We start from the raw sequence: 14,471 nt of genomic DNA on the forward strand, positions 1-14,471 counted from the left end.
TTTGGAGCGAAGTTATTTGATCTTTCAATCTACCCTCTGCCTGACATTCCGCTCTCCCTGATCCGCACCAATGCCAGTGACCACCTCCTGGATGAGCTCCCTCAACTGCTGTTGCACCTCCTCAGTCTGGAAGTCCTCTCTTGCCGCCAGCTCATCAATCCTCCTTCTGATCTCTGGATCTGGCGCCTCACCAGCAGCGTCCTCTGCCATGGTACCCATGTTGATCTGCACACCATTCGGTAGCGGTGGAGGAGGGTGTACACCATCAGTAGCCACAACTCCTACGCTCGCCGGCTCACCACCCGTCCTCAGACTCCTCAAGTACTGGTACACTTCATGTCCCTCACCCTCCTCTTCGCCAATCTTCTCCTCGGCTGTCTTGCCCTCGCTATTACTTATGTTCACGTCTGCGCCCAGCTCCTCGACCAAGCATTTTGCGACTTCAGTGTTTTCTGTCGCGAACAGTGCGGTTTCGCCGTCTTCGTCGAGGATGTTGACATCTGCGGAGTACTTCTGGATCAGCTCGCGCAGGACGCTCAGCTGGTTGTATGAGGCGGCGGCGTGAACAAGCGAGTAGCCATGTGCATCGCGGGCTGAGGCGAGCTGAGGGTGCTGCGCGAGGGACTGGAGGATGGACTGGGGGCGCGTGTCGATGAGGTTTAGCAGGAGATCGATGGTCGGTGTAGGGAGTGCCATATTGAGTGTGTTGGTGGGTTGTAAGGAGCGTATTCCCACTCGGTCTCCGTATAGTTCGTTGGCAGCTGCGGTGTTTCGCACATTCACAAGCCCGCCGCCAAAAGTTTTGATATGACGTGTGCGGAGATTTCTAGTCGCTGTGCCCAGCCCCGCCATCGCCGGCAAGGGGCTCTACCCGGGGCCGATCATCTCGTTCTCGTTCATCGTCATCAACAGTTGCTGGCGATGTTGCGCTCCAAATTATACCTTCATCAGCTTGAGAAAGAGTCTTGAGATAGCAAGGAACCGCGCCTCTACGGCGCAGCGGTCAGCTCTCCTTGTGCCTATGCAACGCCGTCGGGGCGGCTAGCTGAGACGTGCCCAGCGGCGTCAACGACACAGAGCTGCCAGGGACACAGCCTCAGCCGAGCGTAATACGCGTGCTTGGCGATGGTCGTGTGCCCTTCATCACTTGCTGACACCTCGCCATCATGCTTTCCTGAATCTAGCTGACCCTTTCTCACTTACAGTTCTTGTAACATCCTTTCTGTATCTGGCAGGCGCGGCACGTCAACTTCGCCGCGCGACTACGACGACCATACCAAGCACTTATAACAAAACATAACCCCAGATCGGCCCTTCAAGCCTGATTGCGTTTGGCCAAGCCCCATGCGCTCATCTCTTTAAGCACCTTGGGATCCTTTGCGTGCTCGTTTCGTTGCTGTCTTTCAACCTTCTTTGTTACGGTTGCACAGCACACTTAACCGTCATGCCGACCTTCACAGGCCTCAGTGTACCGTCATTACGGCTGGTACTGTCGTACATCTTCGATTGGATCTGCATAATGTAAGTCAACTGTCGCGTGCACATGTTCTGTTGCACCCAAAACCCTTGTTCAGACGCTACAGAGCCATGGACCAGCAGCGCATGTCCAAACGACTACAATGGACCACGACTGACATTTGCGCAGAGCCATCGCCGCCGTTGGAGCAGGTTGGGAGTACTTGACGCCCTACAAACGACCATTCTCCCCTGTCAATCTCGACATATCTTACCCTTTCGAGGAACACGAAACCATCCCAACATGGCTCATGGCTGTCATCGGTCTCGTGATTCCCGCGGCCATCATCTTCCTGGTGTGCATCATCTTCGTACCAGGACCGACAGCCAGCCGGGGCACACCGAAGTTGCTCATCTGGAGAAGGAAGCTGTGGGAATGGAACACAGGCTGGATGGGATTGGCGTTGTCTCTCGCGACTGCTTTCATGGTCACCCAGGGCATGAAGCTCCTGTTTGGAAAGCCGCGACCAGATCTGCTGTCTCGCTGCCGACCAGACCTTGGTCGCCTCGCACAGGCAGCCGTCGGCAACTATGTTGGCGGCGGAGCTGGCGACAATGAACTGAATCCTGCATGGGTTATGGTTACAGATGCCATCTGCCAGAACACGAACGAGGACATCATGAAAGACGGATTCAAGTCTTTCCCCAGTGGACACGCCAGCTGTATGCCTCACCTTAGAACACGTGTTTCTCACAAATGCTAACCTTGTGTAGTCTCTTGGGCTGGCCTGCTCTACCTCACACTCTTCCTCGCTTCCAAGTTCTCTGTCGCAATTCCGTTTCTCGCACCCCGCCCCTTCTCCACAAACCCAGCATACACCTCCGCCATTACGCCCTCGAATCTCAAGTCGCGCGCCTCGACCGACCGATCGATCCTTCCCGTCCACAAACAGGAGTCGAGCCTCACTGCTCCTGGTTACTCCGAGAACGATGCCGTAGTGCCCATCCGCTATCAGTCTGCCGCGCCGCCAGTGTACACGCTTGTCTTGATCTTAACACCAGTTGGAACCGCAATCTATGTTGCGAGCACACGATTCACAGACTTCAGGCACTTTGGCTTCGACCTGCTCTTCGGCAGTTTGATTGGTATCACAACGGCCTGGTTCTCGTTCCGCTGGTACCACCTACCCATCACACGTGGAGCAGGTTGGGCATGGGGTCCCAGAAGCTATCAGCGCGCCTGGGGCATCGGTGTTGGTGTTGGAAGCTACGTTGGGACTGAGGGATGGAGTCGCCAGGGGAAGAGCGAGACGCAGAGGAATGGTCCGAACACGAATGGTGTACATCACCAGGGGTATGCAGCGGAGGCGACGAGCCAGGACGGGATTATCGAGATGGAAAGGAGAGATGGTTTGAGGGGCAGGAACGATGGCACAGCGGCGGGTCAGCCGATATATGTGTCGCATGCCCAGGGTGCGCATGTCGTTTAGCTTGGTTCCTCCTGCGGGGGATTGTACAAACGATTTTGAGTTTTAGCTGTTCTGTACTACTGCAAACTTGACGAGCAAGTTGGTTGACTATCTTTTAGAAAGACCATGTGAGTCTACGATGGCAATCAGTAATATGTTCAACATTCAATCTGCTCTTGTCATGTGCACAAGACAGGCCGAAGTAGTGGGTATCATAAATTGATGCTTTTGTCCCATCAGGAAAACTCCAGTACAATGCCAAAGTGCGTAATAACTACAGCTTCTCAAGCAATATCCTCGCACCAGCATTGCCCCTCGGCGCATCATCCTTCTTCTCGCCCTTCTTCCCCTTCTTCCCCTTCACATCATCCTTACTCTTCGCCGGCCCAGCAGCAGCCTCCAGCTTCTTCCTATCCTTCTTCAGCGCCTTCAACACCTCGCTCTTCTTCTCGAAGCCCTCGGCCTCAGTCAGTGCAACAATCACAAACGAGCCCTCGCCGGTCGCCCAGTCAATGACGTTGTTCTTGATCTCTGCCCACAGCATGTCTGCGAACCCAAGGGCTGGGGTCACAGGCACGACCTTCTTGGTCTTGGGGTCGAATTTGCCGCCCTGAACGAGCGTCTTCAGCATGTTCTTGCCGTGGCTGGTGGCCTTGTTGTCTCCAGCGCTAGCGGGCAACGAAGCGTCGAGGATTGATTGCGACAAGCGAGCAACCTCGCTGAGTGCCTCCTTGCGTGTCTTGGGCTCGACTTCGGGCGCGCCGACCAGGATCTCGCCCATGAACTGCAGACCAAACGTGAAGGATGCGAAGTCAGCGGCACGCGCGGTGATGGCGTTGAGCAGGGGCGCTTCGATGCTCTTTGTGATCTCTTGCAGACGCGTGTTGGGGTCCTTCTTCGATGTTGTTTGGCGGATGGTGTAGACCTCCGTGAGACGATCGCGTGTGTTGTCGTCGAGGAACCATTTGGCGTCGGCGGCGAAGGGGTAGAGGAGAACGGTACGGGCGCGGGCGTCATTGCAGAGGTTAAGGACCTTCTCTGGGAGGGCATCGTTGCTGGGCAGGAGCTCACTGTATATCGACTTCGAAGAGAGCTTGGTGTCGTCGGTGACAGCCAAGGCGGCAAGAAGCACGTGGTGCGCATGCTGGTCGAATGCCATGGTCTCGATGGTGTCCTTGTATGGTCGCAGGAACAGCTTGCGGTCCTTTGCTGAGCCGTATGCAAAACAAAGCGATACGAGTCGCGAACCTGACTTTGTGAATGCAAGGTTCTTCATCAAGTCCACATTGTCGGCCTCCTCTCCTTCTTTCAGTGTTGGGTCAGGCTTGAGGTGCTCGAGGAAGTCGTTCGCTTGCTCTGTGCCTGGTTCGCAGACCAGGAAGTATTGCAACATCGCATCGTGCAGCATGGTGAAGCCGTTGAGCTTCTTCTGGATGAGCGAGTTGATTTGGTTCTCGAGATAGCTCATGATGGGTTTCCTCTTCTCTGGCGACTCCTCGAGGATGGTGGCCAGGTCGGCGGTATCTGTGCCTTGCGGTCCAAGGCCCTTGATGGAGAACTCTGCTCCATACCACTCACGCAAAAGACGGTTCTTTTGCTCTGATGTTGCAACTGCTCTGTAGATATCGTCCAGTATCCATGCTGCCTCGGGGTGGTTGATCATGCGCTTGACGTGTCCGTAGAACTCGGTAATGATGAGATCACGAATCTCGGGGTCACTATAACGTCGTTAGTCACTGTAGCTACGCCATGTAACCAGTGTACTCACCCCTTCTCGACCAACTTGGCGATCAAAAACTTCGAGTACTTGCCCTCAGACAAGACTTTGAACTCGCCCTTCAGTTCGCGCGCAATCATCCTCCTTTGTTCCATGGTCGAGTACTTGATTGCTGTCTGAATGACGCGTACGGAGTCGTGCTTGAACACAAAATCCTTCACTCGGCCAGTAATGATCTCGAACAGCTCTTTGATGAGCTCTTTCCTCTCATCCTTCTCGACGTGCGACTTCAGACGCAACTTCTCCCACAGCTTCTTGGATCGCTCGATAACGTCGGCGTTGGGCTTAGCGTTCTTTCGTTCTTTGGCGAGGGCCTTCTGCTTTGCGTGTGCTTCGCGGGAGTTGCTGGCTATGAGTTGATTAGTTGGGGTCCAGAATTACACAGAAAGCCGGGTACCTACCATGCATATCGGCAAGCTTGGAAGAGATCTCCTTCGGTGTCTCGTACTTAGACTTCTTCTTCTTCTCTGTGGGCCCATCCTCCGCTTTGCGCTTCTGCGTCTTAGACTTTGGCTGCTCCTCCGAATCGCCATCTGCCATTTCAACGTCTGGGTTCGCAGAAAAGCCGTTGTAACCGTTCTCCTGCTCGCTGGTATCCGATTCTTCGAGATCTTCAGCGACCTTTTTGCTCTTCTTCGCAGGCTTTACAGCATGCTTGGAATCGCTCATTGACGATTTCTTCTCTGACTTGTCCTTTTTGCTTTTCGCAGGCGCGGCAGCAGCCGTAGATTCGCGCTTAATTCCGGCCATTGTGTTGCGTTGCTGTAAATTCGCCGTTGTGCAAAGCTCACACCTCGAACAGCGATCTGATCTGAACTTTTCGGTGGGTCCGCTCCGCTTGGCGACGCTAGTGAGGGCACATGTGGGGCAGCATCTCTATCTATCAACCACCCCCAATACAGCATCAGAGCAGTGTTCTGTTATCGCATTCGTTTCAAATTACTACAGAAGACTGGCTGATATCTTGGTCCCGAACACAGAGATTGATAACCAATACTCGAGCTTTCCAAACACCTATACTCCGTCCGCTAGCAGATACCTACTGAGGGCACACTTCTTCCGCCTGGTCGTTTACACCCTCCTCCACCGGCTGCGCTTGCGGCTTTCTAGACCCCAAGGCTGAAAGAGCAGTGTCGAGGCTGGTTGCTTCTTTGATCTGCTCACAGCCACTTCCTTGTCACCAGCGTCACCTCGATCTACCTCGAATGCGGGGAATGCATGGGAGCAACATCTTGCTTATGTCTCGACTGTGGATGCTCGGCAAGTCAGCATCTCATCCGACGGCACGTTCCTGAGGTCGCCGTATTTGATGTCGTCGACGTTGACGCATTAGCTCCCGCTGCGAGGCCGCGTCCTCCATGCATGGTGCATTCCGGAGCTTTGGAACATCAAGATCGTCACTATCCGCCGCACTACGCATGCGTCTCCGGAGTTCAGCTGTCCACATAACTCCCTGGTTTCTAGCAATTAGGTAACAGATTCAACAGGTACACTCACTTGTGTTTCCAGGTACGATCGTCCCGGCATGCAGTGCCTGCCTAATTCGCTGCAAGACCAAGCCGTAGCCTTGCATTGTCAACCATCTTGCATCAATCCTCATCAAAGCCATTTTTCAAGACTATCAGGGAAGTTTCTGGGATCATGTTTCACTTTTGCCCGCTCTGAACGCGACGAATGACGTTCTTGGACGGCGTTGCGGTTTACAGTCCATACCGATAACCTGTGGATTAGAATCTTTTCGAAAATGGGAGCTTTCACAGACATTTGTCACGACAGACTGCAATTGGTTCCAATTTTGCTCCGCGAGTAAATTTGAATTAACGATCTTGACTGTTGAGAGCACATCACCAGTCGGCGTCTGGCCTAGGCTCAGCTCCAGTTAGCACTCAGCACAGCATCGTCATAAGGCTGCAGAGTGACTCTAGATTGCAACACCACTTTTGAACTTCAGAGTGACTTCTCTACTGACAGGGCCCAAAGTTACACTACGGGTCTCCTCTAACATATGTCCGAGTGTTCGTCGCAGCGCCTACACGACGAAATTGACCATTCGCATCCGCGCAGATCTCCACACTCTCCATCTTTGAGCCCGGACAGACGAACACGTAAAAGGCGGATTCTGAAGACTACTTTTGGGGCGCCAGCATGGTTCTGGGGGAAATGGATGCTTGAGCCGTGTAGTGTCGGCATCTCCATCGTCAACAGCGTCATGGTTGGCATTGACCATTCGAAGGTTCGAAATCCACCTATATAAGGAGGCTCTGGAGGTCCTCAAAGCTCCATCAACACTCATCCACATTCACACATTCGTTCTTGAGCTAAAGCCGCCAATATGAAGCTCGCAACCGCACTCTGCATTATTAGCTTTGCTAAGTCAGTTCATTGACTGCCTCCAACTGACCATTCACTAACATCTACAGTGCCGTACCAAGCCAGATGACTCCAAAGATGTCGGCTCTCCCGACACAGAGTCATATGGCGGGTGGAAGCCTCATGGCAATGGTTACCCTCAGGGCCTGCCAGAGCAGTCAGGGCAGCCCTCAGGAGGTGCTGGAAAGCCTTCAGGTGGAGCACCAGCTTCAATTCCAGCTGGTGGCAACAGCACTCCTGCTGCACCTGAGTCAACGCGAGCTGGAGGTAGACCTTCTGGAGGTAAACCCTCGGGCGGATACCTTACTTCGACACCCGCTGGCGGTAGCTCTACTCCCGCTGCTTCAGCGTCAACTCCCGCTGGAGGTCGACCCTCAGGTGGTTACTCAGCTTCGACCTCAGCTACTAGCAAGCCCACGCCTATTACCAGCAAGTCGACACCTACTGGCGGTAACTCTACTCCTGCTGCTAGCAGGTCATCACCTGCTGGTGGTAATTCCACCCCTGCTGTCAGCAAGTCAACCCCGGCTGCTAGCAAGTCTACTCCCGCTGCGTCTGCTTCTACCCAGCTGGGAGACCATCAGGCTCTTCTTCGAGCCCAGTTGCCAGCAGGTCAAATCCTACCGCTTCTAGGTCTTCTGCTGTAGCTTCGCAGTCTTCAGGGTACGTAGTTTCCTTGATACCTCCAGAGTAAGACTGACTGTCATTAGATACCCAGTTCTTCCGGTTCCAACACCTGGCCAGTCCTCGGCTGCCATCTCCTTTGTGATCTCGGTTCGCCCCGCTCCTTCCGCGAGCCAGTCCGGTGCTGTTCTATCTGCTTCTGGTGGACAGCCATCCGTTTCTGCCTCTGGTGGTCAACCTAAGCCCTCCGCCGCCGAGCCAGGTGCTGGCGGCAAGCCCAAGCCTACTGCTCAGGGCGGCGAGGGTGGTGGTCAGGGTGGCGGTAAGGGACGAGGAGGACAGGGCGGTGGCCAAGGAGAAGGTCAAGGAGGCGGTAATGGAAAGGGCCAGGGCGGTTGGGGCCAGGGAGGCAACGGAAAGGGTCAAGGAGGAGGTCAACAAGGCGGTAGAAAGGGTCAGGGCGGAGACCAGCAGAAGGGAGAAGGTCAGTCTGACAGCAACGAATTTGGCAACTACCAGGGCTATGGTTGGGGCGGTCAGGGAGGTCACGGCAAGGGACAAGGCGGTGGCCAAGGTCAAGGTGGAAAGGGCCAGGGCGGTGGTGAGTCTAAGAGCTCGGAGTAAGAGACGGACTTAATTTGATCGAGCATCAAAGATGATGACTCGGACACAAGGCACATTGGGATGTCAGCGAGCTGTCTGTTACGAATGGCAAACCACTCCTTTGGTTTACACGATCCTTGTTATCGATCTCAAATGCGACAGTGTTAGCTGCACGTCTCATGGAGTTGCTGTATGATTTCGGTAGCTTAATAATTCACTGTCCTTCTAAACACCATCGCTCGATCCTTCACCAGCGCATCGTTCTTCAGCACCCAGAAGCTCTTCTCTTAATCGATTCCGTTCACACCATCGTTTTTAGCACACTGGAGGGTGCTTTTCTTCTTATCGTTGACCGATGCATCGATCTGTTCCCACCGTATGCCACAGACGGATCTCTTAGCTTATATCTGCCAAACAACCCCAACATAACAACCTCCCAGGCTTATTCCCAATCTTAAACAGCGAAGGAAATTGCATTGTGATGCCTTCAAAAGCAGCCCAGAAATTCCGCTCGAAAGCTCATAGTGTGATGAAAGGCTCCATCACCATTCGACGCCCAAAATCGCTTCCATCATGCCTTTACAAAGACGCCCAACAGACATTCTAGAAGACTTTACATGTCCTATTCCTCGACCCAGTGCACTGGGAGTCCTTTTTGTTCCACGCCGCGGAGCCAACATCAGATCCCGCAAACCCCCGGCCCATGGCTTAGCTTACACGCAAATTGCACTCTGTATCACCCTCACGCCTCACGGGTGTCGATACAGCCTTCCTTGTCGTCCTCGTCCTCGTCCCCGGCATCCCGAACGAAAATCGACAGCGCTTGCCTGCGGGATCTTATGGAAGCGAGCGCGATCTTCTTCGTGTTGTCGTCACGATACGCCTGCGCGGCACTACTAACAACACTGACTGACTGGGTACTCGACCCACTTATACATGTACTATAAGTGTATGCAGGCCTGCTCGCCCTGACGCTTGATGCAATGTAGATGCAGGCACGGCAGTACCTTTTCAACCCACCTTGCCTCACCTTCAACATCAGCGCCTCGCTTTGACAACGCACGTACCCCTCTTTTGCCTCTTCCATGCTCGAGATGCAGAGAGCTGTGCAGGCAAAGCTGCTGCCTTGCTCGAACAGGCACGGAGATGCAAGCCTCGCGGTGCAAGGCCTGCGAGAGACCTAGCTTGTCGTGATGAGATCATTCTCAAAGCTAGATTGAGCATTCGCCCTATTGACTACATGTCGGTACATGTCTTTGAACATGGTACTTGCATATGCATATGAAATCCAGACCTGAACATAAGCTGTGAAGGACTGCACCGCCTGCGCAGATCGAGCAAGGCTCAGCTTACTCACAACTTCTAGACGTGAAAGACCCTCGATACAGCATGCCCAGCTTCCTTCTCGTACCTAGGCAAGGCCGCATGTGTTCGGTCGGTACCGGTACATGCATCGGTGAGCAAGGCTGCACTTCAGCCCGCTGACAGCAATTTCTGAACTCACCCTCGCTTCGCATGTAGCAAGCGGGTGTAAGCACGCGGGCGCCCAGGTTGCACAAAACTTACTCAACCTTACGCCTGCCAAGATGCTGTGAAGTCTTCTATGCTGGATTTGATGCTTCATCTCCACATGAACGCGCCACACAAATTATCGATAGACGGCTGGCAAGTTCAAGCGCCACAGGGTCTGTTCGCAATCCGGCTTTCAAAATGCACGAAAAGCAGGAAAAAAAGAGTTCCAGAAGCCGAACGTTAGGCAAACTTCTTTATCGATTGTCGATGGGGCCAGAGAAATGGTGAGTCTTGGCGCGTACAAGTGTGGAGATGTTGAGTCGCGGGCGGACCCAGCGAACTATACCACGCGTGCCTTGCCGTGGCTTCCGTCAGTGCCTGTGCCTTGTTTCGAGTCAAGTCTGATCGCCGCGGTCGCGGGCGTGCCTTCCCATCCGTTCGCTGCTCGCCTGTCGCCGTCTGGGACGAGACCACGCCTCAATGCCGCTCTCGCTGTTCGCCAGCGAGCCTTGCACGTCAGGCTGCCAGCAAAAGCATGGCAATAAACACAATCATGTTCAGCCCTCAGGCATTCAAAAAATGCCTGACAAGACTGAAGACTTCCCCGTACGATCGGCCAATCACAAACACTCACCTTCCCCTTTCAACAATAGCCTCTCCTAGCCTCGACCAGGATCAAACTTCGCCCAAGCACCGCCGGCAAAAAAGACGCCTCCAGGAACGAGCACACCCTAATCAACTCTGAATGGTTGAAAACTCCAGCAGTTGCAATTGATTCGTGGGAACGGCGCACCGTCGAACGGCCCAGCAGCAGCTTTCCACAAGTGCTGACTTGACCCATGGATCCGCTCTGACATCGGTCAGAACGCAACAGGGCTTGTCACCAATGGGCGCAGAACCTTATTTCTGCCTTGCTACTTGGCAATTATTCCGACATCATGCGAAGATGACAAGGTGCTGTGAGATGGCGCGGGATGGTGCTAAGTAGGCTTATGGTAGCTTGTCGGGGTATGGTGAGAGAACCAAAAGGTCGATCCTGGAACTCAAATCTTTGTTTCATGTTTGTGCACGACAGTGCAGTTCGATGTTAGCATGAAGACTAGTGTTGCACAATGTCGGCTGGGAAGAATTCACTTGCAGTAAGAGAGTTTCAGATGCGGGTAGATGTGGTGTGCATTCTTGTGCCGATGATGGAACGGCTATGTACTCATCATTATATCGTCATTAAACCAGTGTATGCTCTATAACACCGTAGATAATGAGTGGGTGCAGCCTCTGTGCCCCTTTTGTGCGGCAGTCCAGTGCGCGATCGTTGACAGTGATGGTCTCGCCAACGTACATGCAGTCCATCAGAATGCCAGAATAGCCCCAAGATCCAGTTGGTACATGATGAAAGACGCTCAGAAACTCCAATACAGTGATAGGTGCCAACGCATTCTGAGACCTAGCGCAGAATGTCGATCCATGAAGGTTGTACAAAGCCGTAAGACCCAGGATGGCGGTCGCGACGTGTACGCAATGACCCAGCGCCGTGGGACGTGCTAAGACAACGACATGTTGTCAAAGCAAGGGATTTAGACCTGCTCTGTGAAGGCAGATTTCCTTGATTCCCCAGACGAGCGGCGCTTCTTCTGGAGCTTCCTTCCGGTGGATTGTCTCCTCTCGCTCCTGTCTGTCATCTCCATCGCTTCTGGGGATGGCGGGGCAAATGTGCCTGGCTTCAGCACTTGAAAGCCAGGGTTGACGCTGCGGAGGACCTGGGACTCAGGACGCTGGTTGTTCTGCATTGTCTGAACTTCGTATGGAACCTCATCGTACGACAACTGGTGCTGGGGGCCGCGGACTTGGTATGTGTCAGGGTAGTAGGGAGCGTTCGGTGCGTACGACTCCTGTAGCGGGACGCCCTGGCTAGTCTGGCTCTGGTACTGGTCCTGGGGCTGTGAGGCCGGGACATGACTGGACGCGTAGCCTGCGGCATCTTCTTGCGGATCGACGATAGGAGGCAGAGGAGGAGAAGAAGTCTTCTGAGGCATGAAATAGTTAACACCATTGTGCGTAGCAACCTGGTTATCCGCCACGCTGGCCCACTCGCCGCTATTACCTGGTCTACGAACTCGTGGTGTGAGCTGGCCAGTCTCGGCGACGTGGGACATGCGGTGGCTTTGGAGGAGATCAAGGTCGGTGCGGGGGTCAATGGGGCTCAGGCCAGAGGCGGGCCTCATGTATGCTGTCTCGTATGCGCGAACGTCTTGTCCAATAGCCATGTAATCAGACTCATCACTGGTGCGGCGGCTAGACTTCTTGGAGGAGCCACTGGACTCTCCAGACTGACCATTGCGGGCTGTCAATGTGTTAGCATATTCTTGGGCGTTCAGTCACTGTCAAGACTCACGAGAAGGAGGTCCTGAGCGGGCCTGTTCGAGGTTCTGCAGTGCGGCCGAGTTGCGAGCGAGGTTGGACTGGCTGTAGCGGGCAGACGAAGGGCCAGGTCGGCTCTGGTAGACCTGGTTGGGCGGCGATCCTGAACGGGAGTCGTTGGTAGGAAGCCTCTCAGCAGAAACGGCGCGGTCAAAGGAGCTGGGCGCGGCAGAACTACCACGGCTCGAAGCGTACGACATCTGAGGAAGCTCGAGGGCAGAGTTGTTGAAGCTGCGAGGCAGCCTGTTCTCGGAGATTATCGAGGCACGGCTGCTACCAACGGGCGTGTTGGAGCGCGAAATCCAGACACCGTCAACCTCAATTCCACTCTCAATGGCGCGGACACCGAAGGGAATGTCATCCTTCATCTCCTCTGCATGCACCTGCTGTACAGGCTGCGACTCGAGCATTTCCGGCGTCGCCGCCTTCTTTCCCTTTTCGACCTTGCTGTACTTGCGAATCTTGCTGCGGTCATACCAAAGTTTGCAGAAACCAAGGAAGATTGTGACTACGATTCCACAAGCCAATACCTGGATGATGTCAGCGATGGTCCCTTTATCGTTCGCTACCGCAGCCACTCACAAAGGTCATCTTCTGCCACAATGCCCACGAGCTGAAGAACTCATTGCCGTCTGATTGCCCGAAAGCCATTTTGACGATTGTAGTAATGCGAAATTAGGTGCTCAGGGTAAGAATAGCGGGTGGTCGCACTTGTAAACAGGATTTGCGAGATCCAGGAAGGTGCAACAAGACGTCGATGCTCGGCAGGAACAACGCTAGCAACAAAGCACCAAACAAGAGAATATGCAAGACAATGACGGTCCCCTTCTCAATGACGAGGAGGCTGGCAGCTATCTCAACGCAGGTCGGCGAGAGACAGGTCAAAGGGGTCTTGGGTAGTGATTGTATTGATGATCGTGGGAGTATCAGATTTGGTCCTACGGGGCCCGGTCCGAACAATGTCCAGTAACGGCAGGTAGCGAGTGAAAAGAATCCAGGAGAGGGAGCGTGGGAGGACGGGTGAGGTTGTTCAGGCCACGCTGGGGTACAACGCGGGGTTTTGAGGTCGACCCTTGGGAGAGCAGCGGTAGTGGAAACGAGTGTGGAACGTCCAGTTGGCAGCGAGGGAACGGGTGTCACTAGTAAATCATACAAATATGTACAACCAGCCAGGTAGCAGCACGCAGAAACCTCGTGCACGTCTTTTGGCTTTGGGGAGAGTGACTTCCAAGAGTGGTTCCTGGGGTCGTCGGTAGGGGATGGTCTTGAGGGTCGATTACAGCAAGCGCGAGAGCATGGAGAAGAGGTGAGTTATATTGCAGAGGAGATCTGCGCCTAACTAGGACCCGCCGCCGATGCGCAGGAAACGACGATACTTTGCTGTGGAGGGCAAAGTTCTGCATCCTTGCGCTTCCAAGGCGCGCTCCTTCGTGCCATGCCTGCATCCCGTCTGCTGGCTTCGCGCCACCGCAAGGGCGGCAGGGGTTGCGCTCATGACAGGGGTAGATGCATGCACTGGTGACGGCGACACGGCAAAACTGGCGCCCCGAAATAGAAAGTGACGATGGCGCGACTGTTGGAACTCGACAGACTGTGGATCGGCACGGTGGGCGTCGAGGAATACGGGCCCAAGTTGCAATGCGTGGGGCGATGGCTGGCCAATAATGCAACAGCAGGCGAACAATGGACATTTGGAGCTGGCCTCGTGAAGAGCACGCTGTGTGACAATGCATTCTCAGCGCGTCCACCACAGTCACCGAGCGCTGTCTTCTCTTGAGGGCTGATGGCAGCCGCAATGAAGAACAGGTCCCGAAGAGCCCCTGGTGTGCCCAGCCGTAGCGAACGCCTCTGCCTTGTTTCTGGACGGGCAGCGTTAGACCAGCTCACCCGCAAGGGTTCCCCCAAGATCCCAATCACGCTGCTCCAATCCTTTCACCACGCAAAAAAGAATCTCCGAGCCATTCACTATTCTTGGAGGCCTCCGGCAGCAGGGTGTTTCGTGACTGTGTAGATCACTGGCAGCTTGTCTGGCAGTCGTCACAGAATGCTTCGTGTTCTTGGACGCACTGGCTGTTATCATCTTTATAGCTATTGCGAACTGCAAAATGTGCGCAAATTCTCATTACTAGGACGACCACTAGGTAGAGTTATACGGGTTTGCGCTCAGTGCAGTGCCAAATGACGCAACTATTCTGCTCCTCGCAAAGGAGGGCTCTCATCAGCCACTACGGCCCATCGTCACT

General features: G+C 54.3%; 6 protein-coding genes across 6 annotated transcripts; 3 read left to right on the forward strand and 3 right to left on the reverse strand.

Annotated features, from left to right (window-relative positions):
• Positions 1–24: 24 nt before the first annotated feature.
• On the reverse strand, positions 25–696 carry BU25DRAFT_352760 (uncharacterized protein; the record flags this gene model as incomplete). The annotated part of the gene is made up of 1 exon (XM_033703422.1): positions 25–696. One exon carries the CDS (start codon positions 694–696, stop codon positions 25–27), a length of 672 nt encoding a protein of 223 aa, XP_033556370.1.
• Positions 697–1,157: 461 nt separating this feature from the next.
• Positions 1,158–3,169, forward strand: BU25DRAFT_415525 (acid phosphatase/Vanadium-dependent haloperoxidase). The gene is made up of 3 exons (XM_033707558.1): positions 1,158–1,521; positions 1,646–2,178; positions 2,230–3,169. Exons 1-3 carry the CDS (start codon positions 1,445–1,447, stop codon positions 2,943–2,945), a joined length of 1,326 nt encoding a protein of 441 aa, XP_033556371.1. The 5' UTR covers positions 1,158–1,444; the 3' UTR covers positions 2,946–3,169.
• A 29-nt stretch (positions 3,170–3,198) lies between these two features.
• BU25DRAFT_378399 (ARM repeat-containing protein) lies at positions 3,199–5,472 on the reverse strand (the record flags this gene model as incomplete). The annotated part of the gene is made up of 3 exons (XM_033704173.1): positions 5,103–5,472; positions 4,693–5,050; positions 3,199–4,642 (listed from the first exon to the last, which is right to left on the reverse strand). Exons 1-3 carry the CDS (start codon positions 5,449–5,451, stop codon positions 3,199–3,201), a joined length of 2,151 nt encoding a protein of 716 aa, XP_033556372.1. The 5' UTR covers positions 5,452–5,472.
• A 1,114-nt stretch (positions 5,473–6,586) lies between these two features.
• Positions 6,587–7,046, forward strand: BU25DRAFT_217320 (uncharacterized protein). Its single transcript, XM_033701270.1, has one exon. It carries the CDS (start codon positions 6,707–6,709, stop codon positions 6,953–6,955), a length of 249 nt encoding a protein of 82 aa, XP_033556373.1. The 5' UTR covers positions 6,587–6,706; the 3' UTR covers positions 6,956–7,046.
• BU25DRAFT_217087 (uncharacterized protein) lies at positions 6,750–7,983 on the forward strand. Its single transcript, XM_033701266.1, has 3 exons — positions 6,750–7,074; positions 7,122–7,734; positions 7,782–7,983. Exons 1-2 carry the CDS (start codon positions 7,034–7,036, stop codon positions 7,702–7,704), a joined length of 624 nt encoding a protein of 207 aa, XP_033556374.1. The 5' UTR covers positions 6,750–7,033; the 3' UTR covers positions 7,705–7,734; positions 7,782–7,983.
• A 3,386-nt stretch (positions 7,984–11,369) lies between these two features.
• BU25DRAFT_217165 (uncharacterized protein) lies at positions 11,370–13,123 on the reverse strand. Its single transcript, XM_033701268.1, has 3 exons — positions 12,811–13,123; positions 12,203–12,758; positions 11,370–12,151 (listed from the first exon to the last, which is right to left on the reverse strand). Exons 1-3 carry the CDS (start codon positions 12,877–12,879, stop codon positions 11,385–11,387), a joined length of 1,392 nt encoding a protein of 463 aa, XP_033556375.1. The 5' UTR covers positions 12,880–13,123; the 3' UTR covers positions 11,370–11,384.
• Between the last annotated feature and the right edge of the window lie 1,348 nt (positions 13,124–14,471).

The sequence above is a fragment of the Macroventuria anomochaeta genome, assembly GCF_010093625.1.
Source record: "Macroventuria anomochaeta strain CBS 525.71 unplaced genomic scaffold BU25scaffold_47, whole genome shotgun sequence".
Lineage (NCBI taxonomy): Eukaryota > Fungi > Ascomycota > Dothideomycetes > Pleosporales > Didymellaceae > Macroventuria > Macroventuria anomochaeta.